Raw genomic sequence first — 21,523 nt, 5'->3', positions numbered from 1 at the left:
TGAATAACAGTCAAATCCAGCAAACCATGGTTTATAAATCAGATTTCCAGCAAACCACAACCTGTAAATCAGGAGTAAGCCCTGGAAAGATATGGTCACTTTTTAGCTCACCTCTCTGATGCAAAATCCCTCCACTTTTTCCTTATTAGCCTTAACCATAATTCAACACATTACATTTGTATCAAAACTATAGTTTAGATTAGCCCTGTTCCCTTTTAATCAGATGTTACACACTAACATCAAACCAAGGTTTCAAACATTAATTAAGAGAGGAATCTATGTTAGCATTAGTCATGGTTTCAAAGCAAGCAAGGAAGTGGTAAAGGAGAGAGTAAGAAGAGTTCATATTCCCAAGAATGACCCCAATACTTTGGGTTAATAAGTTCAGAGTAAGATGACAAGGAAGGATTATTTCAAGAGAGGAGAGGTTCCATGTGTTCTCAGGGCTGGATCTCACAAATGTATTTTGAACAGCAGGAAATCAGGGCTGCATTTGTAGCCACAGGCACTATAGATTTCTGCAAACTGCACTCACACTTGCAATTTTAAGACATGCAATGACTCTCCAAGGATCACCCAGGATTGCAAAGACAGGTGCAAATTGAAAGAAACAAATCACATACTGTACATCCAAAAACTAGCACATTTTCAAAGTTTGCTTTTAGAAATTGAACTTTGCAGGATTTAAAATAAATAAATCTAAAGCTACAACAATCTGTGAAGTCATAACATTTTTTCACATGTTCAAAAAAACAACAATCCCAAATTTAACAATGTCCATAGTTGGGAATGCTGAAAAAAGTCAAGCTAGAAGAATATATATTAGAATTCTCAGCAGCACATCCAATTTTTTATTCAACCCTCCCCAAATAATTTTAATTTTAGCACAGTTCTTTTGTGTGAACGAGTAAGACATGCAGCTGGCTCTAAGCTAGATTTGGCATTTGTCAAGCTAGTCCTGATAATGTCAAGGTTTGGCACAACAGTCAATATAGCACTATATGCTGATGTAACCAGAATGGGGAATTAGGCACAAATTAGAGACGACCTTTCAGGCTCCAATAGTAAAACAGGAGAGATGAGACAATGACCAGGATGGTCCCTGTGAGATCATGGGACCCAGACTGAACATGGGAAGATACGTACCTTTTTATTGAGGTCTAAGATTTCTCATGAGAAAAAATTGGACACAGAGCATTGGACAGGACTAAAGCGGTGTGTAGGGATCACCTCCTCACTGATTGTCAGTAGCAGTTCAGAAATAAAAGCTTCATTTTTAGCATGATGGGAGCTTCAAAAACAGACAGATAATCCCTTTGACAGCTAACTGTCACTCACAACCTTTGACAGAGAAACAAAAATGACTGCATCACATTTGTGTATCTGTTATGAGTGAGTGACTTCCACTTCTTTACATTCAGGCTGCTAGATGTCCCCCCCCCCCGGGGGGGGAGGCATAAATAGTTTAAGCTAAGCAAAAGATCACTCATCATTCTCATTCGGGGAAATCAGGTTCGATGGGATGTAACTGAGATGGGGATTTTAAAGTCCACAGCAGGAAAGAAGGAAGGTGCCGTTCTAGACCCAGTGTAAAAAGATGAACTGTTTGGTACATTCATAGTGTTGCTCCTCCAAAAGTGCAGACAGATGCTTTCCAGAATGACGTCTCTCCCTAAGAACACAAATAGAAAATAAAGAATATTTCTACCTGTGTATTAGTTAACATGAATTGGCAGAGATCTAAACAAAATGTGACATAACATCTACTCTCTCAGAGGAGAGGATGAACAATGAATAAGACAGCGGTCCATGTGATAGGTGTCTGATATCAAGCAACCTAGCCAATGTTTTTGTTTAGGTTATTGGATTGCTAAATCTTCGAATTTTAGAAGGCAGGTTAGACTGTAACAACATACAGCAACTCACTCTAACATAGTGTTTTTCAACCCTGTTTCTGTGGAACCTCTGGGTTTCACAATCCTCTAGAAGCTCTGCAAAATTTTACAATGTCCTACCTTAGGCACTATACGTTCCCCTCTTGTGCCAGTCACAAACACACACCGCCCATGACCATGAATCATGGAAAGACACCTAACTCACCAAGTCTCATATGGAAAGGTTCATTCTTATCTTTTTAAATGAACAATATACATTTATGAATATTCTTGATTTCTTAACTCCCCAGTGACCTTGAATACTTGTTTGCAACTGACTAGAATTTATAACAGCATCTTTGCTTCCCATACGACATCAAGCCAAGATTAGTGGAAATTAAGGGCTGGTTTCACATTCCCAGTTACCATGCATTCACAGCATTCCCAGTGCTGAGCTTTTAATCCATGTTTACAAAACATTATCCAAAATGCACATTTATCCTGTACTTTGTTATAAAAGACTACTGTTGGATGTATTGTTCTGCAAACCATTTCTAATGCAACTCCAGTCAAGGGGTGGACACCTTTGCAGGGGTGAAGACAACCCTGACCTAGCAAGTGTCCCCGGTGCGCACACAAGCAGAAACGAATCTGACACTATGGCAGGTTGATGTGAACTGCTGAGATCAAAATGCTGTGAAATGCACCCAGAAACAACACTGAGTTCTAAGGCAGCAATGTGAACACACCCTAAGATTAAATGCTTCTGGAGTCCTGGCTATGCAAGTGTTATGTGCAAACAGAGTTACTGAGATGGGGCTTGCATTGCTGAAAATTGCACAGGAGGTAGAAGGTAGCACAGGAGGCCAAATGAAAAAGCAAAAAGTTCATTCTCTCTGAAATGTCACAACTTGCTGAATTGCTTGCAAAGAGCTCCTAATTAGGGATGCTTCTGCCAGCAAAATCAGCCTCTGCATGGTAGACTGTCACTTCTCTGTGTGGAAGGTTAGCTATGAGCAGTACCTGAGCAAGAGGCATTAATTTGGGGATTTAACACTCGGGAGGACCTCTTATTTGCATTCTTCTCCAGATCCACAGTTGGCATCTGTGTCCTGATGCAAAAACACAAACTACAACAATGCACAATTATACAAAGGCAGGAAGAGAGGGGTGCTGTGACAGAGAAACCAATCAAGCAGTAACATTACATCTGCTGTCCTGGAAATAGCTGTGCTAGGTAGGCAACTATCATCACTAAATGCAGAGAGAGGCTGTCTAAGGCCCAAAGCAGCTGTGTCTGGGCACGTGGCTACTCTGTTCATGCTATTTTCACTAATATCTTTTGTACGTATTACTTGGCTGATGAACAGTACTGCAAAATTCAGAGAAGTGCATTTATGGAAGGATGACTGTGTTTTGGTTTGCATATTGTTCAATCTCGTGCAAGTTTAGTGGATTCAACTTTAAATGCAAACTAAATCAAATTTCTCTCTCATCCTTAGGCAAATTTTGGGCTCCTAGGCAAAAGCCAACCCAGCCTTCTAGTAAACATATCCCACACCCGAAAGTATTTAGAGATTCACACTACTCACCTTAGAACATGGGCATAGCCAGGATTTATATTGGGGGCAGGCTTTATGTTAGAGGGGGCAGAACCTCAGCTAAGTATTTTGTACTGATTAACTTGATGGGGGGGGTGACTGACCTTCCCCACACCCTCCCTTGGCTATGCCCAGGCCCTAGAAATTTCCCCCTCCCCACTTTTCATGGGAATGAAGGTCAGGCGAACGTCTGTGTGGTTCTGTTTGTATTGTGTTAAAGGACTTTGTCCAGCCCTATCTCAGAGTCTCCTGCAAGTTCCTCCCAGTTCAATGCCACAGGTGTTTTGGTGGTGTCCAGATGCCACTCCCACCCCCCCTCCCATCCTGTGCATGCATGTCTTACCGAGGACAAATTGGCCTCCACATCATTCAAATTCCATTCACTTGCAGATATAGTGGGGTTGAAAACCTAAAACAAACAAGGTGTAAGATGAACCACAGCTAAAAAAACATCAGGAGGATATAAGGTTTTTGCTTCATTTGATTCCTGCTCTGCCCACATTGGGGTGGGGGGAAGTAGGCTGTATGTCAAGACCCTTCTTACCCCTAGATCCAGCAAGTAAGGATTCAAATTCCTGGTAAGGTGATAGAGAGTGCAGTGATTTAAGCTAGGAGCTGGAAGCTGGAAAAGCAGGCGGCTTGTAAGTCAGAGATAGAGAGAACCATGTTTGATTTCTGCTCAAATCCAAGGCTGTGGCTATGGGGGAAGCAAGGCACTACTGGGGTGTTAAAGCTGTGAGCACCCCACCCCCCATTGTAGGCTCAGGTTGTATATATGTATAAATAAACCATATATCCTAAATACACCACAGTCTCCACTGTGCCTCATTCCCAAGGAACCATGAACCCTGGGTAAGGGCCTGGACCGCCTGGAATCTCACTCAGATATCAGGGTGGCGTCAAACTGTATAATTAATTCCACAGGTAGGATCTCAGTCACGGTGATTTCTGTTATTCAGATTGTAGGAAACAGGTTTTGCCAATTCTTTAAAAAATCTCTAGTTAACAACAACAAGAAGAAGAAAAGGGCAAAGAAAGATATAAAATAAAGTAGATGTGGGTATTCAGAGCAGCCTGTGTGGGTGACTGAGCAACCAAATTCCACCAGTGGCTGAATTTTGTTGACTCACCCAAACTCTGTGCACCGGAGGAGGGCAGGCTGGGAAGAGTGTGATTGTGATGGGAACATCTTGTGGCAGGGAGTTCCATAAGTTAATAATCATGTATTGTGTACATGTCTTTCTTTTGCCTGAAATTTTGTAAAAGAAAAGGAAATGCCCAAATTTTGCTTCCTCAGATTTCATTAGCCAAATTTCTAGGTTAAACATAATAAGATGTTGCTGCTGGAGGGTGCATTTTGCATTCGTTTTAATTCCACAAATCTCTGCCAGCTAGTGAGCTTAATTGAGTCAGCCAAGTCTCAACATTTTCCAGCAAAACCCGATAATCTCAAAGTGTGTATTTTACCATTTACCATTCAGAAACCAGTTAGTTCAATGTGTGTGAGGAGTTTATGGATTTGAAGACTTGTATCTGCTCTAAGGGTGGCTTCTACAACTTTGAAAAACAAGAATGATGGAACTATAAAACTCTTATCATGGTTAGACAAAAACTTACATCCAAAGGACTGGCAGCTTCGAGATTATACTGCTGGTTTCTCAGTAGGATCTGAAGGCCTTCCAGATTCAAATCAGCACCATCTAAAGGATCAGAGATTTCTGCTCTGTGAAAACACAAGAGGAAGAGTTGCCCACTGGGATTCAGGTTAAGCATTTGTATAACAGGTGGATCAACACTCTTTCCCCCCATCTGTTGTCCAAGCAACAAAAGGCAAGGGCATGGTGTTTTGTCTTCCCCAATTTTATCTTCATAACAAGTTTCTGAAGAAAGTTATAGGATTCCCCTATGAGTCTCATGCCAGGATCCACTTCATAGCTTAACCTGGAATTAGGTTAAGCTATAGACCAAGAATGGGGAGCCTGTGGCCCTCCAGATGTTGTTGGACTCAAGCTCCCATCAGCCCCAGCTGGAATAGCCAATGCTCAAGGATGATAGGAATTGTAGTCCAGATCATACAGAGGGCCACACACTCCCCACCTCTGCAATAGTTCTTTTTGGTGTGATGAGCGCCTAAAGAATCAGTGTTTTGCTAGTTGCATCCTCAGGATCCCCTAAAGCACAAGCAAATATTTGCATAGCTGCAATGACTAAAGCCTTCATGCAATACTCTCCCATCCACAAGCAATGAAACAGTGTGGTGCCAGAGCACATAGTGGCGCTCCTCCCCTCACCTGTCTAGAGGTGCCCTTCTGCCTCTTCTGTCAAGTGTCTGCAAACTTGCTGGCTGTGGCACATCGCAGCTCCCTCTGCCGTCTAACACAGACTGAACCATGGCAACAGGCAACACAGGAGGGTCTGAGCAGACATTACAGCCAATCAAGGGGACAGCAGGATCTGTGGATGCGGCTTTCTGCTCAGGGCTAATGGGTTCTTCCTTGACCAGCAGGAGGCAGGTTTCCCTGAACCAAAGACAAGTTTCAGCGCCACCCTGATGCTTTTTTCCTTTCAACTCACTCCAGGGCCAAAACTAGGCACACAGCAGAAACCAACGTGCATGAAAGTCAGTTCCTTCCCCCATATCAAGGGGAGGGTGCAAAATGGAGAGGAGAAGCAGTGGGCATGAATACAGTGTGGTATGGTGGTTAGAGTGTTGGACTAAGCCTGAGAGGCCAGGGTTCAAATCTCCAAGCAGCCAGGAAACTCACTGGGTGACCAATCACTGTTTCTCAACTAGCCTACCTCACAGGGCTGTTGTGAGGATAACATGGAGAAGACGAGAACCATGTACACTGCCCTGAGCTTGTTGGAAAAAAAGGTGGGATATAAATGCAATAAAATAAATAAATATTGGAAATGCTAATTGAGACAATGGGGGAGGGGGGGACTGAAAGGCAGAAGTGGCAGGGGGAACCTTTTTCGATATTCTCACTATAGGCAAAGTCCATCCTGCAAAAGCAGCATTATAAGCAGACGACTGAGTATAAATCCACCACTAATGCATTATTATTGCACTAGTGACGTAGAATTATAGAATCATTGAATTGCAGAGTTGGAAGGGATCCCGAGGGTCATCTAGTCCAACCCCCTGCTATGGAGCAATCTCAACTAAAGAATCCCGCATGTTGCAGAACACACACGGGGGGGGGGGCAAAAACCACCCATCTGGAGGAGCCCTAATGGCAAAGCTGGCCCTGGCCTATTCAGTCTCCTGTGGCATTTATTTATTTCTGTCTCCTACATCCATCCATGTTGCTCACTAAAACACTTGATTTTCCTTACCTCTCCCTGTTGGAAGTAGGCTGCATGACCACAGCATTAGATGGCGACACTTCAGTAACATCTGATATTATTGGCCCTCCGGGGACAGCAGGGCTGTTTAAGCACGAAGCAGGTTCTGCAGATGGCTGCAGGCAAGGATGGAGGGAAAGACATATTTTTAAACAATGCAACAGTAAAGCGTCACTGTAACGGTCAGCGGTGCAGTTGGGTAATGTTAGACTGTAGAATTAAATCATGTGGGGGGCCCCGCTCTATATACCGGTAGTACCTGCACCAATTGGACTATATTAAATTTGAGACCACTTCAAGTCATAGAATCACAGAACTGTAAAGTTGGAAGGGAAGCCAAGGGTCAGCTAGCCTTGCGATGCAGACATCATAGCTAACTAATCCCTGAGAAGTGGCCAACCAACCTCTGTTTAAATATCTCCAATGGAGGAGAGTCCATTCACTACCTTAGAAGGTACTGAACAGCTCGTAACATCACCACCAGAAAGTTATTCCTAATGTTGAGTCAGAATCTCCTTTCTTGTAATTTGAATCCTTTGGTTTGGGTCCTACCCTCTGGAGCAGCAGAAAACAAACTTGCTCCATTGGCCAGTCCTTTAGATAACTGAAGATGGTGATCATATCACCCTCTTGGTCTACATTTCTCCATGTTAAACACAGCTAACTCCTGTTCCTCATAAGGCTTGGTTTCCAGACCCTTTATCATCTGGGTCTCACACCTCCACACACGTTCAAGCTTGTCAATATCCTTCTTAAACTGTGGTGCCCAGAACAGGACACAGTCTTCTAAGGTTCTGCTTCAGAATGTAACCAGCTGCTGGAGGGGGGGGGGGGAGTTCCTGCTCATTCTGCTGAGGCAGCAGGGCAGCGGGGAAGGAGGCTGCCCTCAAATCCTGCCCTGATGGAGCCACTGGTAATTGTGCTTTTTCTCTTGCCAATTGAAACTATACAGATTGGCTTGGGAGGAAGGTCCCACTTAGTGTGGAACAGGCACACATTACATAGCAAATTCCCAACCCCCCTTTTTGCCTTGTGATGCTAATGTCAGGACATTTATTTTTTTAAGGGACCTATATGCAGGAGGAAATCCATGTATACGAAAAAGGGGTGCTTAACACTACCCTTGCAGCCCAAATCTCCCCTGAAACCATTTTAAACTCTCCACCCTCAACCCACAAATTACTTCCATAAAGAAAGGTTTGGGGACACATGTTTCCTGAAGGGAAGTGTTTTTTTCCAGTCAAGTTTATTTTGTTAACTTTATTGCTCACTTTTTTAAACAAAGTAACTCCAAGTGACTTACAATACAAAAGAACCAAGCAGATAGATACATTGAAACTGGGATAATAGAAAACAAAGAAAAATCTAAAAGGCAATTCTATTTTTTAGAAACTGGATAAAAACACGCCCCCTCTGAGGCCACAGATGATTAAAAGCCAAAGGGCCTGGTGAAACAGAAATGTGCTGCCTACAAGTTGCCTTTGCAAAACATGGAGGCATTCTTGAGTGGAACAATCTGATTTAAATGAATTAGAATTTAAATTTAACTGAATAATTGATTACATTTGCATAGATGCGAACATGAATAAAGCAACAACTGTATTTTGAAGCAGGGGGTGGGGGGGCGGAAGCATGACTCCTTTGCTTTCAGATGAAGCACACAGACTCTTGTTTCAGCAGGGACCATTTAAAAAGAAGAAATGTTTCCTGTATGTGAAAGAATGTCTGCTTCTTCATAGATGGCACCTGCTGTCACTCACAGTGTTTGCAAGTATCTGTACTGAAAGGGTAACCTAGTGCGACAAAGCATGTGTTTTGTGTGCAGCAAGTCCCAGGTTCACTCCCTGGCATCTCTAGTAAGGACTGGAGAAGTCTACCATCTGAAATCCCAGAGAGCTGCCACCACTCAGTGCTGTACACAACAAATACTGAGCAAGATAGATCAGCGATCTGACTCAGAGAAAAGACAGCTTCAGATGTATGTTTAAAAATAATTAAAACTTTTTAAAAATGTTTGATTAATCGCTAGCACCTTGCAAATAAATAAGAGCAGCCAAGAAGACTAAATTAGATGGACGTCATCCCAAACTCACCGACTGGATGAAATAGGAGTCATGAATGGGATCCAAAGACAAATGCTTCCTGAACTTTGTCATTTGTGGAGCAGAGTTGCCATCATCCAGCATAAGAGGTCTGTTGAGAGAAGGAAGCCCAAATCCTTCATCTCAGTCACTCTGATGTGTGACTTGTAAGAACACTATCAAAAGCTCATTGGTTCTGGGGGTGAGTGTTGAATCTTTCCGGGGGCAGCTAGAGGAAAGAACAGCTGGCGCTTCTTTGGGGCTTTAGGAGGCTTCTCAGCTGATCAGGTGGCACTTGGAAACACAAACAAACGGAAACTGCTCCATGAGGTCTAGGCTCCCCACTCATTCAAAGCAATTTCCACAACACCAGCCTTCTTCAACCTGGTGCCCTCCAGATGTTTTGGACTACAACTTCCATCAGCCCCTGCCAACACTAGTCACACCACCCCTCACTCACAAATACAGCAGCTTGTCCTCTGAGCCAAGAGCTGTGGGGTTGCTACTCCTGTAACTAGAGTCCTAAATTAGACCTCCCCTTGGTCTACTCCAGCAAGGCAGCTCTAATGTTCCTAGGCTGTCCATATGGCAAACCATCACAGGCCTTCCCTAGACTTTGCATCTGTTTACAGCCACCTAATAAGCTCACCTAATAGGCATGGCAGTCCCATAGGTACACCTCCCTCCCCCACCCCCTGTAATGATATTACTGGAAAACCTCTCTGTGGTTTCCACAGGGGACCTTGCCTCCACTCCCCTTTCTCTTCAAATTTTCTTCTTTCAATCCCCTGTATACCACTAAAACAAAGGTCACAGCAAGCTGACAGGGTGGTTCTCCAAGGGCACTGAATGAGACCTGTCAGCAGCTCTGACTCATCAGTTCCCAGCCCCATTCATTTTTCTGTCACCATGGTGCCCAGGTCTGGTGACCTACCACGCCACTTGGAGCTGAGCTGGGGGGGGGGGGTTAAAATCAAGGGTGAGCCCCCAACTAATTTCTTGCCCGTGCATGTCCATGCAGTCACATGAGGGTACTTACAGCTTTCTCTTTATTCCAGCATTGCTGGGGCTGGATTGGAGCTGGCCGAAGAGAAATTGAATCAGCTGTCAGGGGAAATCAAGGTCAGGTGTTTGTCAGTCAGCACAGTGATTCAGCACTCCACCGTCCACCTCTCTGCTCACACAAGGAGGAGCTCCCTTCCAGGGGAAGGAGGGCTGCAAGCATCTGCTTTGCATGGAGATCTAGGTTCAACCCCCAATGTCTATAGGTAGTGCTTTGAGCAGCTCCCTAACCTGCAATCCTGGAGAGTCACATCCAGTCTGTGTAGACAACACAGAGCTAGATTGAGCAATGATCTGACTTGATGTAAGGCAACTTCTTGTATAAGGCAACTTTCAAGTTTCCAAAAATGAAGGACAGGGGCAGGCAAGATGAGACAGACATGGCCATCTTCCTCGACATGAATGTAAGCATACATCAAAAGTGTGCACTCTTATAAGATTGCAGTGAACATGCAACACTTGGAATAGGAAGGGACCTTTGGGGAGGATGGTCATATTGATAGATACTACCCTGCCCAGAGGCAACAGAAGGCACCCCAACTTTGTGCCACATTGGATCAGAAATCTGGGTGATTCCTGAGATGAAATGTAGCTACCGTGGTCCTGAAGCATCTGCACAAATTCGGAAAGCTTGTCTTCTTCAGGCTGTGAGGGCAAGGACAGATGGAAATGTGTGTGTGTGTGTGTGTGTGTGTGTGTGTGTGTAAACATGAGGCTTTGCATGGCTGGAATGTAGCCTATTGTGCAAAGGCAAGAGTCCATTCTATTGCTCCACCCACTTTTGCCTCTAACCCTGCCCAGCATTGGAATGTGGCACCTAAGAGGTTGCCCATGTGGGAATGTCGCTCATGAGGAAATATGCCCTTTGGGTTGAAAACGTTTCCCACTCCTGTATGAGATCTGCCGCACAGAACCACATTCCCCCGAGTTCCTTGAGAAAGTCCTGACTGTTGACCATGTGCCAATTTCAGTGGAGCCAACCCCCCCACCCAATCTGCAAGTAGCAAATACTCCCCACCACATTATTGGCATCAACAGAAACGTTACCTTGTTGATCACTTTCTCATGCTGTGAATGATTCTGCCTGAGACACACAACCTCCCTCCACAAAACTTCATTCTGCCTGAAAGGAATAGAGAACCACAGGCTGAGGGCACAGTCTCTAAATGAATCAACAGTGAATGCGCACTTGTAGGCCTTCGTGATTCTGGCAGCAATCTTAAACAAACCTACGATGGAATAAGCACCACTGACCTCAGTGGGACTTATTTCTAAGTTAACATTTATAGGATTGCACTGACAATCTGGAAATCGTAAGTGCCAGTAACTTTTGTTTCCCTTACTAAACGGAGGGGAAGGTTGCCCTTAGAGCACCTTTAGAGTTTTATATATAGAAGTCTAACTATGAGGCTGCATCAATTTTTGTTGTCTTCTCTCTATGGGTCCATTCGGACCCACTGCCAGGCCTTGGGCTCTTGCTGTTATGTACTGAAGTTCTCACCCTGGGCCAGCAGGGGGATACTGTAGATAGTTATGCAAATGAAGGATCGAAAAGTGATGTTCAGTGATTGGATAGTTTTGTATGCAAATAAAGGATCAAAAAGTGACGTTCAGTGATTGGATAGTTTTAGAAAATGGCAACAGTTGCATTGTTCTGGAGCTCTATATAAGCAGGCTGACTGAGCTCCTCAGGCTAGTTCTGTTCTGGCATCTGAATAAAGAAGAGCTGTTTAAAGAATCGCTGTGTCGTCTGACATGTTCGCCCACAACTTAACACTTACACTCACCCAAAGTGGAGTCAGTCTACAGTTATTTGAACGTCAGGCCTCCCTTAACCTTTGACATAGAAATCGTAGGTGTGACATCTGGAGTAAAGATGGGCCCATATTCAGGTAACTGCAGTATCTTTACCTTCTGTGGAGGCAAGTCTCATCCAAAGAGGCCAAAAGTAACACTCCAGCTGCATGTACACGGAATTCTCCCAGTAGTCAGACTGGGTACAGGTAATATGCTATAGAATCATAGCACTGTGGAGTTAGAAGGGACCCCCCGAGGGTCATCTAGTCCTACCCCCCCCCCCCCGCAATGCCAGGATGCTTCTGGTAGCATCCACTTACTGCTTCATGTCCTGCACCTGACACTCCATTGTCTCTTGCTGACCCCGGAGGATCTGGATCTCATACAGTAACCTGCTAAGGTCTTCTTGGCGCATCTTGGTTTCTTCACTTTTCACAATGGATACCTGAAGAAACAACCAAAGAAAGAAGCAGAAATAGAAGGATAAATTGTGTGAGGTAGGAAACACAATCCAGGGAACGCTAAATGCAACTAAGGCCCTCTTCATCCAGTGCATTCCTGAGCTTTTGCAAGCGTACTCCTAAAAATGCAGTGGGCAAATGTCAGGGAAACATAAGGACATTTGCTGGCAAGTATTATTTTTATCTGGTGAGGACACCTTCCCTTGTCTGGATCCTGGACTATGGGAAGGGCGATCCCTGATGTCACACGATCTCTCCCAGGTTTAGATAATCCTACAGAGCTCAAGCTGGGAAAGAGGGTGGAAAATAAAACAACAACAACAACAAACAACATCATAATGCTTGCTGTTTTAATGGGTTTGTTCATTGAATATTTTAATTGTGGATGTTGATTTTATGTTTTGATGCAATTATTTATTGCATATTTTAATGATGTATGACTATATTTTGGTAATTGGTTTTATACTTGTAAATCACTTAGAAGCCGGTTTAGCAAGTAACTGGTATCTAAATTAAATATAATAATGATAATACTGTGTAGTGTAGGCAGCTGCCCTAAGTCCCATTGGACTCAATGCTGCTTTCACTAGGACTTGATAGGGATGAATGTTTTTTGTTGTTGTTTTTTTGTATTGGGCTACTCTTATGTTATGAATATACCACCTGCATGGTAAGAGGTAATTCCTATCCTCTCCCAAGCAGGCTGTATGTAGCACATGATCACAACAGCCTAATAGTTACTTGCATTTCCTACCTTCCTTTTGATGTGCTCAAGGAGGTGTTCATGGCCTTGTAGGAAATAAAGGTGCTGGAACTCAGTGTCATCGCGTTCAGGCTTGACAAGCCCGCCTTGTTCAATGTTCACCACTTTCCTAAAGCCATCTAAATGGACAAACAGAAGCCTGGTGAGAAGCAGAAGGATGGGTGGGGCGGGGTGCTGATTTACACATTAGGTATACATCTATGACTGCACAAAAGTGTGGATATGGCAAACACATGCTTGCGAACCAGTGTGCTAGTTCTAGAGGACAGAGAGACAAAGCATCTGTCAAAATCCCAGGTCAGCAATAAGTCTACATCTTCAATATTTCCACTATTCCCACTTTGTGTGGAGCCCCCAAGAAGGTGAGAGGAAGTGGAGAATTCTCAGTGTGCCTACCCTGCCTCTTCCAGATTAAAGGAGTCCCTGGCTATGGACCCAGAAAAGCGAGAGCCCAGTGGTCTCTCCCCCCTCTCTCCCCCCCTCCCCGTCTCTTGCTTCCTTCCTTGAACTCTTGCTAGCTGCTGATACATAACTTTTTATTTATGTCACTATTGTTTTTATCTCAATTCTTTGAAGAATAGTGAGATTTAAAAACTGATATCCTGTTGATTTCACCTTTTAACAGTGCCTTTTTGTGATGCTACTCAGCAGTTCAGAGTACCTGGCACCTTTTTCTTCTTCTTTTGCTGCTCATGGCAGCCATTATATGTGAATATATCATGAACTTAAATGTCTCTAACAAACATTAACTTGCTAGGTTGCCAAATACATAAGTCAGTTCTAGTGCTTCTGCTTTTTAGGTCTGGCAATGTACTAAAACCACATTTTAAAAGTACTAAATTCATTTTAATCATGACCTTTCCTCCATCATACAAGCAAGACTGTACTTTCTAAATCTTGGGAATGTTACTTACACATGTTCAGTTGTCGCACAAAGCTGGCCATATTGTTGTGTTTGAAATACTTAGGCAGCACCTCCTTGGCAAACCGACTTTGATCAAAAACATGGAAGCTGGAACCATTCTTTAAAGGGGAAAAAAGAGTTAATGTTAGCTACTTGCTCATTACTATAAAGCTCTAATGCTAAACTGAGATTCTACAAATATGTGAAACTGGATTAATAACAAACCAGCATTTTCAAACAAAGGACGGGCTGAAATTTGCATCCTGGCTGCCATTTCTGAGCTGTGTTTTTTGGCGCTTTACTTCACATTTAGATACTTGAAAATCTAAGAGTGAGGCTTGTGGCGCCTTAGAGACTTAACAATATTTTATCATGACATTTCAGGGAGTCAAGCTCACTTTGTCAAATGCATTAAGCAATAGCTTAGTGGGCAAGTATAGAAAGGAGAAAACTGTATGTTGAATGACAATGCAATGCAAAAATCACAGTCAATATGCCTCTTGGCAGAGAACCACAGGCGCCAAGTGTGTGGGGCTGTGGGTGCTCCAGCCCCCACAACTTTCCCCATGAAGGGGCAGGGCACCCACAAATTTTTGTGCAGGACCATGCACGTCATGGGTGCAAGTGCACCTGATGTCAGCGTGCCCAGTGCCCCCCCCCCGGAAACCCACTGCGCCCAGCACAGCTGGGCACACTGAACAAACCTTCTTGTAAGCAACGTTTTATTTTCTCAGGTGTGTAATTTGGTACCTCAGCATGAGACAGGCACTTAGGTCTGCTATCTTCATCGTGAAACACCAAACCCATAAACAGACCTCATTGTTGCAACATCCAACCTGATTTTTCTACCAAAATAATAATAAAATCCCCATCCAACCCCCCTCCTTCCCACTTTGTGTATAATTTTGCCTGATGGAAGTTTTGAAGAACAGGAAAGGTCACCACATTTTTGTGACTTCTTGGTTTGTCCTAATAAAATTACAGTATACTTTATCTTTGGAACTTTTTTCTTAGGGACCACAAGGCTTCCCTTGTTTTTTTTTTATTATGATCTGCCAACAATACAAACACTGTAGTGTGTAATTAACTGTGGTTCAGTGTCGGCGGTTCGAATCCCCATGGCGGGATGAGCTCCCGTTGCTCAGTCCCTGCTCCTGCCAACCTAGCAGTTCGAAAGCATGTCAAAGTGCAAGTAGATAAATAGGTACTGCTCTGGCAGGAAGGTAAACAGTGTTTCCGTGCGCTGCTCTAGTTCACCAGAAGCGGATTAGTCATGCTGGCCACGACCCGGAAGCTGAACGCGGACTCCCTCGGCCAGTAAACCGAGATGAGCACCGCAACCCCAGAGTCGTCCGCGACTGGACCTAACGGTCAGGGGTCCCTTTACCTTTATGTCTGTTTCTTAGTGAAGTGTGTTATTTATTTAAAATCTCAAAATGTGTACACACAGCTGCTGTGCATATATATGTAGATATAACACATACTCTTAACTGTGGGCTCGTTCACACTTTGCTCATCCTGCACCTAAAAGCATGAGTCCAAGAGGTTTTCCACTTGTGCTGTGCTTCCTAGGCACAGATCTGAGTGGTTTTTGTTTGCCTCACAGGTTTCCCTGGGAAAACACGCTCTTTACTGCTAAATCAGAACAAACAGCAATCCGCAGAAAACCCGATTGCCATTTGGGCCGACTCAGCACTAAACTGCGGGTTTTCTCTGGGGAATGTGCCTGGGCAAATGGAAGCATGAACAAGCCTTGTGTGTGGATATCAAGAAAACTATATGGCTCCTCTTCCCAATTATAGATCTCGGCACATTACACACTACTAGTTTCCAATTCTAAATAGGGATCAAGCTTCCTTGCTAGAAGGTGGTGGTAGAACAAGCCCCCCCCCCCCAAATACCCATTCAGCAGTAATTGTGTCCACCACAATCTGAGGGAGTCCGCTCCACTGTTGAGCAGCTCTTACCATCAAAAAGCTCTTCCTTTACTGATGGCTGCAAGAGTTGTTATAGCTAGGAAGTGGAAGTAGCAAAGTGAATATAAAATGGAAGAATGGTATAAAGAGGTGTGGGATATAGCTATTAATGATAAATTAACATGTGCTATTAAGGTAAAACAGGAAATATGCAGGAGAAATTATTCTGAGGAGATATGGAAGGTATTTGTAGAATTTGTACTGTTAAAACGGAAATGGGTCAAACCACCGCAAGAGGTGTTGAATTTTTGGGAGGGTAGATATTTAACAGTGGAATGGTCTTGGGGGTGAGGTGCACATTTTTATTTACTATTATTACTTTGTTAAATAAAGGTCTTCCTAATGTTCCTGCCCTCCTTAGTCAGCAGTGGAAGTTAGCAGTCCTCCAGTGAACTGCTGCTGTTCAGACCCCAGTATTGACAAAATAACATAGTTTTACTCAGTGCTTTTTTTCTTTAAAAAAACGCTTAGGGGTACTCTCATATTCCTACTCATATTGAAACACTGCCCCTCAATGAGACCAAACTTAAGATTCACAAAATGTTAGGGGTATGCATACCCCTGCGTACCCCCCCCCCCGGAAAAAAGAACTGGTTTTACTGGCTGCTGCAGTCGAGTGTAGTTCTATAGTGCTAAAGGAAAGCAAGTAGCCCACAAGCTTCTGTGAAATATGCACCTCCACTATTTTATCAAATGGCCCATTAAACAAACTTTAATAAAATGAGGTCTACTGTATTGTAGTGAATGGCAAGAGACTGAACTGACCCCAGAGGGACTCATCAGGTAAGGGTGGAACTTGGCAATTCCATGAAAACGTCAACTTACAGAACCATTTTTCATTTCCATATATAGTTATGGTGTTCTGTATCACTGTATAAATAATTTCCCAGTTTCATTATCTGAAGAGAGTTTTTCCAAGTGGCATCCAGCAGCATGGGACACAAGGTGACCCAGAATGTCTCTATTTCCCCATCTAATCTTCAGTTAAAGACCTCTCCAAGTAAATAGACAATAGGCTCATAATCCTTTATTGTATTGATAGTTTTGCTTTCCCATTTGGTAAATAGAGAAGAAAATTTGTGTTAGGAACACAATCAGATGAGTTTAGGACAATAAAACCTAGTTGGTTGAGTGCCTTTTGTTGGTCACAAAAACACATGCTCTCCCCCCCCCCCAAATGAAAATAAAAATGATGTTCTGGCTTAACTTTATTCTCTTCTTTGATTTCATTAGCATCAAGATGTGATGCTCCCTGAAATGTGTTTTACATGCAAATTTCTTGTGATCAACATTACTCCATAATGTGCAACTTACATAGCATATATGGTTGTGTGTGTGATTTAACTCCCAATTCATACCTGCCTAACATCTCGTGTTATGTAAGACAACAGATGTGTGTACCGGGGGCCAGGTGGCATGGCTTCTCCAAAATGGAGAAGTTTGAGGTGAAGGCTATAAAGGGTCTTCTAGGCACAGAAAGAGCTTTTAAACTCTCTGCCTTGCAGTGGGGCGGAGCCCTCTCAACACCATCTCCAAAAGCCCCAGGATGCTTGTAGACTCAAGGATATTTTGTGTTTTAGTTCCACAACCCCTCATTTTTACAAAAAACATACTTTACACACTTCTTATGGATAATGACCTGAAAATATTACTTACTGAAACTGTCAACCTTGATTAATATTACATTGGCATTTGTCAATTACCACCAGTAATTTTTTATCATAAGTACAGTAAAAATTTAGACATTTGCAATGGAAACTTTCCACCCCATGTCACTGTCCTAGAATAACATGCTTCCCTGCTCTCCCTCCTCAAGCAGGTAGAGAACTTGGGAAACTTTCGACCGTGGCTTGCCATGCTGTACAGATTCAAAACTGGGGCTAATAAGCAAGTTTCAGAAACCAGTTTCAAAGGTGGCTTGTTTGAAATTAGGACTACTTAATGTTAACCACGTAGGACGTGGGTGGCACTGTGGGTTAAACCACAGAGCCTAGGACTTGCCGATCAGAAGGTTGGCGGTTCGAATCCCCGCGACGGGGTGAGCTCCCGTTGGTCGGTCCCTGCTCCTGCCAACCTAGCAGTTTGAAAGCACCTCAAAGTGCAAGTAGATAAATAGGTACCGCTCCAGTGGGAAGGTAAACGGCGTTTCCGTGCGCTGCTCTGGTTCTCCAGAAGTGGCTTAGTCATGCTGGCCACATGACCCAGAAGCTGTACGCCGGCTCCCTCGGCCAATAAAGTGAGATGAGCGCCGCAACCGCAGAATCAGTCACTACTGGACCTAATGGTCAGGGGTCCCTTTACCTAATGTTAACCACAGTTTATTGGTTCAGACAAAACACACTGCAGTTGACTAGAAGCAAATGATTCTAAGTCCTTCTGCGATCAGGGAAGAGGCTGGAGAGGATGATAGGTTCATTTACATCTTACCAATCCATAGTTTAGTGAGGCAGTGGGAAACCTCCAGCATGTTGGGCCTAATTAGACCCACATCATCAGGATGCACTGGGCAAATCCCACCCAACTTTTCCAGGCCTTTCATCATGTATGACATCAAGTATGGAAAAGTTCAAGCCATGGCCAAAAAGAAGAACTGGGAATGAACATCAAGTGTACTCCTAATTCTTTCCTTTAAAGTCAAGTCACCTAGTGTTGTGGTGGCATCAGGTTACTGGTGAGTGCAAGAGCACAACATCCAGTCTGCTGACCGGATCCTCTTAAACACCCACAGTTTACTGTGATGTCCAAGTGCAGTATGAGGGAGATCAACTCAGTCCCAAGTAGGATTAAACATTTGTCAACTCATATTTGTGTGCTTGTGCACATATATGTATCTAGAGCAAAACAGTGCATTTTAAACTTTTTTTAAAAAAAAGTACAGTTAAAACAGTTTTGCAAAAGGAAGCATTCTATGTTAGTCATGGAGCAGACCGACATAAATAATTGGGCTTACATAAGTAAAGTCCATTGGTTTCAATGGCTCTAAGTATGACTTAGCTGAGCACCACCCAATGTTTCAGAATTTACATTTAATGTATTTTTTGCTTTTATGGAATACAGTTATCCATATTGAGAATGATAAAACCAGACCATGAACCAGTTCTCAGTTAGAATTTGCTCAAGATGCAGGCAGGATTTTTTCTCTTTTAAATTCACAAACAAGAGTGTTCTGAAAGGAGGGAAGAGAATGAACCAAGGAAAGTACCCCGGCTCACTTTCTTTCCATCATTACTCCCAACACAGAGTTAAAACATCCACCATGAAAATATGATTTTAAAATTCTCACCCACAAATTTAACTACTGATTCTAAAGTCTGGTTTGAGACATTTAGTGGGTAATTTTATAGAAAAGTCCTGCAGACTTGAGCACCACCACACTTAGAGGCATTCGAGACATATATCCCATGTTCAGAGGTCAGATGAAACTAGTTAAATCCTACTAATTTCTGCTTACAGCAAAAACAAAAACAACCCCCCCAACCCCCCAGCAAACATTATGTTTTCTCCGTATCAGCCAATGACCATTGACACACTTCGTTATCTGTAATCAGAATGAAGTAGCAGTGCTTTTATGTTATAAGATAAATGAAACAGCAGCCAGTAATGTGCAAAAACTAATTTTTAGAGCCATCAAGAAACGCTTCACAAGCTACTAAAATGTAGCAACTGAAAGTATAACTGATTGGGAATTAAAATCACCATAGAAAAATAACCTTTGTGCATACCCTCCAACATTTCTCCAGTGAAAATAGGGACATCCTAAGGAAAAGTGGGACATTCAAGGATCAAATCAGAAACAAGGGCAGCTTCTCGAAATCTGGGACGTCCCTGGAAAATAGGGACACTTTAGGGGTCTGTCTGTGTGCTGCACTGATCCTCACAGCTTCCCCTTTCCCAACATGGTGTCCTTCTGATATTGCTGGGCCCCAGCTTCCAGTGGGCCAGGGTGGTTTAGTGGTTAAGTTAAAGTCTCAGACTAGGACCTGGGAGACCAAGGTTTAAATCTCCCACAAAGCTCACTGGGTGACTTTGGGCCAGTCACTGCCACTCAGTCTAGCCTACCTCACACAGTTGTTGTGGGGTTAGATGAGGAGAGAGAGAACAGTGTATGTCACACTGAGCTCCTTGGCAGTATGACCAATTGTCACAGCTTATCAGGCAGCCAAATAAGGTATCTGGAAGGCACCAGGTTGAGAAAGGTGGGAAGGCCCATTGCCTTCCCATGCAAGATGACAGCTATGGACAGACAGTTGTGAAATAAACAAACAGGTGATCAAAACAGCTGCAGGAACAACTCGATAGGGGAAGGCAGCTACAATTTCATGCAAACAGTAGGGATGGGGAAATCTGACAAATTTCAATTTCTCATTTAGTTTTTCGCATCAGTTTGCAATTCATTGGCATTTCAGTGAAAGTTTCTCCCAGTATGCACATTTTTGCAAAACAAGGTTCGTTACTATTTGTATATTAATTATTATTTGTGTAATTATTTTAACTAATATATACATTCTTATGTGCACTTTACCCATTTTTTGCAAACATTGCTTAGCTGGAGAATTTCATTGCAAAATTTGGAGAATTATGAATTTGAAGGATGGCCATGTCTTCATGTCTTGGTTCACATATTGTTTAGGAAATTGCGAATTAGTTTAAGCTCACCTTTAAATGTGAACCAACTTGAATTTCTCCCCCCTCACCAGTAGAGAACCACCTGATGCAACTTCATGCAGAATGAAGTGCTGGGGTTCTGGCCCACAGATTGTAGGTGGGGAGTTGCATTTCCAAGTGCTCCCCAGTGGGGAAAGCTCTTCACAGACAACAAACGAGCACATCAAGCTTAGCACACAGCCTTCTCCCTCAGAGGTAGAGTTTTCTCCCCAATATACGAAGCTTATTACATTAAGGAAACTTATGCTGGGAACATAGAACAAACCAGCTTGACACTCCAGCCCACCTACAGTCTGAAGCACTGTAGCTCAGAATTCCATCATCTCAAGTCTGTCTGATGCACAAACTAGACCTTACATTTGAGTAACCCCCACTGAACTCAACAAAGCATAGAAGTAAACATGCATAAGACTGGTTAGGTTAGGTACCTGAAAAATACCAGTTGTACACATCACCCTCGGAGACCACTGTGTGGTTTCTGGCTAACAAAGCCCCTGTAAGTTGCGCATGACACACAGTGCCCTACAAGGGCTTGTCAAACACCAAACTAGCAGCTCCCAACATTAGTTGTACTCACAATACTCCAACAGATGAGATGGTTGGTCTCAGGATCTTCGACCAATGTCCACAGCTTGGTGAGGAATGCTGGTACGTTGCTGGGGTAGCCATCCATAGCCAAGGAGGTGGATGAGTCCTGCATAGTTTTTTTTTGTGGTGCTCTGACTACACTAGTGCCATGATCTCTTGCCCCACAGCAAAGCTCCCTTTCCTTTCTGTGCGTGTGTCAGAGGGAGAAACAAAACCATTTAGCGATCCAGGCAGAGCCGAGAAAACATCCTCCTCCCACAAAAATCACATCAGCAATGCTGCTGGCTCTCTCCCAAGCCCAGCACAATGGGCAGGCATGGCCAACCCTCGGGTTGAACAATGCACAGAATGAAAACGCACCGCTATTTGCATTGCACAATGCCGTGAATAAAGATGCAGCATC

At 43.4% G+C, this 21,523-nt stretch overlaps 1 protein-coding gene across 1 annotated transcript; it reads right to left on the bottom strand.

Annotated features, from left to right (window-relative positions):
• Window positions 1-1,131: 1,131 nt before the first annotated feature.
• Window positions 1,132-21,291, bottom strand: HSF4 (heat shock transcription factor 4). Its single transcript, XM_081016959.1, has 13 exons — window positions 21,110-21,291; window positions 13,902-14,010; window positions 12,979-13,106; window positions 12,084-12,208; window positions 11,014-11,089; window positions 9,944-10,008; window positions 8,917-9,016; window positions 6,815-6,939; window positions 5,767-5,994; window positions 5,093-5,198; window positions 3,819-3,884; window positions 2,898-3,004; window positions 1,132-1,672 (listed from the first exon to the last, which is right to left on the bottom strand). Exons 1-12 carry the CDS (start codon window positions 21,230-21,232, stop codon window positions 2,945-2,947), a joined length of 1,311 nt encoding a protein of 436 aa, XP_080873085.1. The 5' UTR covers window positions 21,233-21,291; the 3' UTR covers window positions 1,132-1,672; window positions 2,898-2,944.
• Between the last annotated feature and the right edge of the window lie 232 nt (window positions 21,292-21,523).

This window comes from Podarcis pityusensis, assembly GCF_964106645.2.
Source record: "Podarcis pityusensis genome assembly, chromosome: 8".
In the NCBI taxonomy this organism is placed as follows: Eukaryota; Metazoa; Chordata; class Lepidosauria; order Squamata; family Lacertidae; genus Podarcis; species Podarcis pityusensis.
This window is presented reverse-complemented; position numbering and strand designations above follow the sequence as displayed.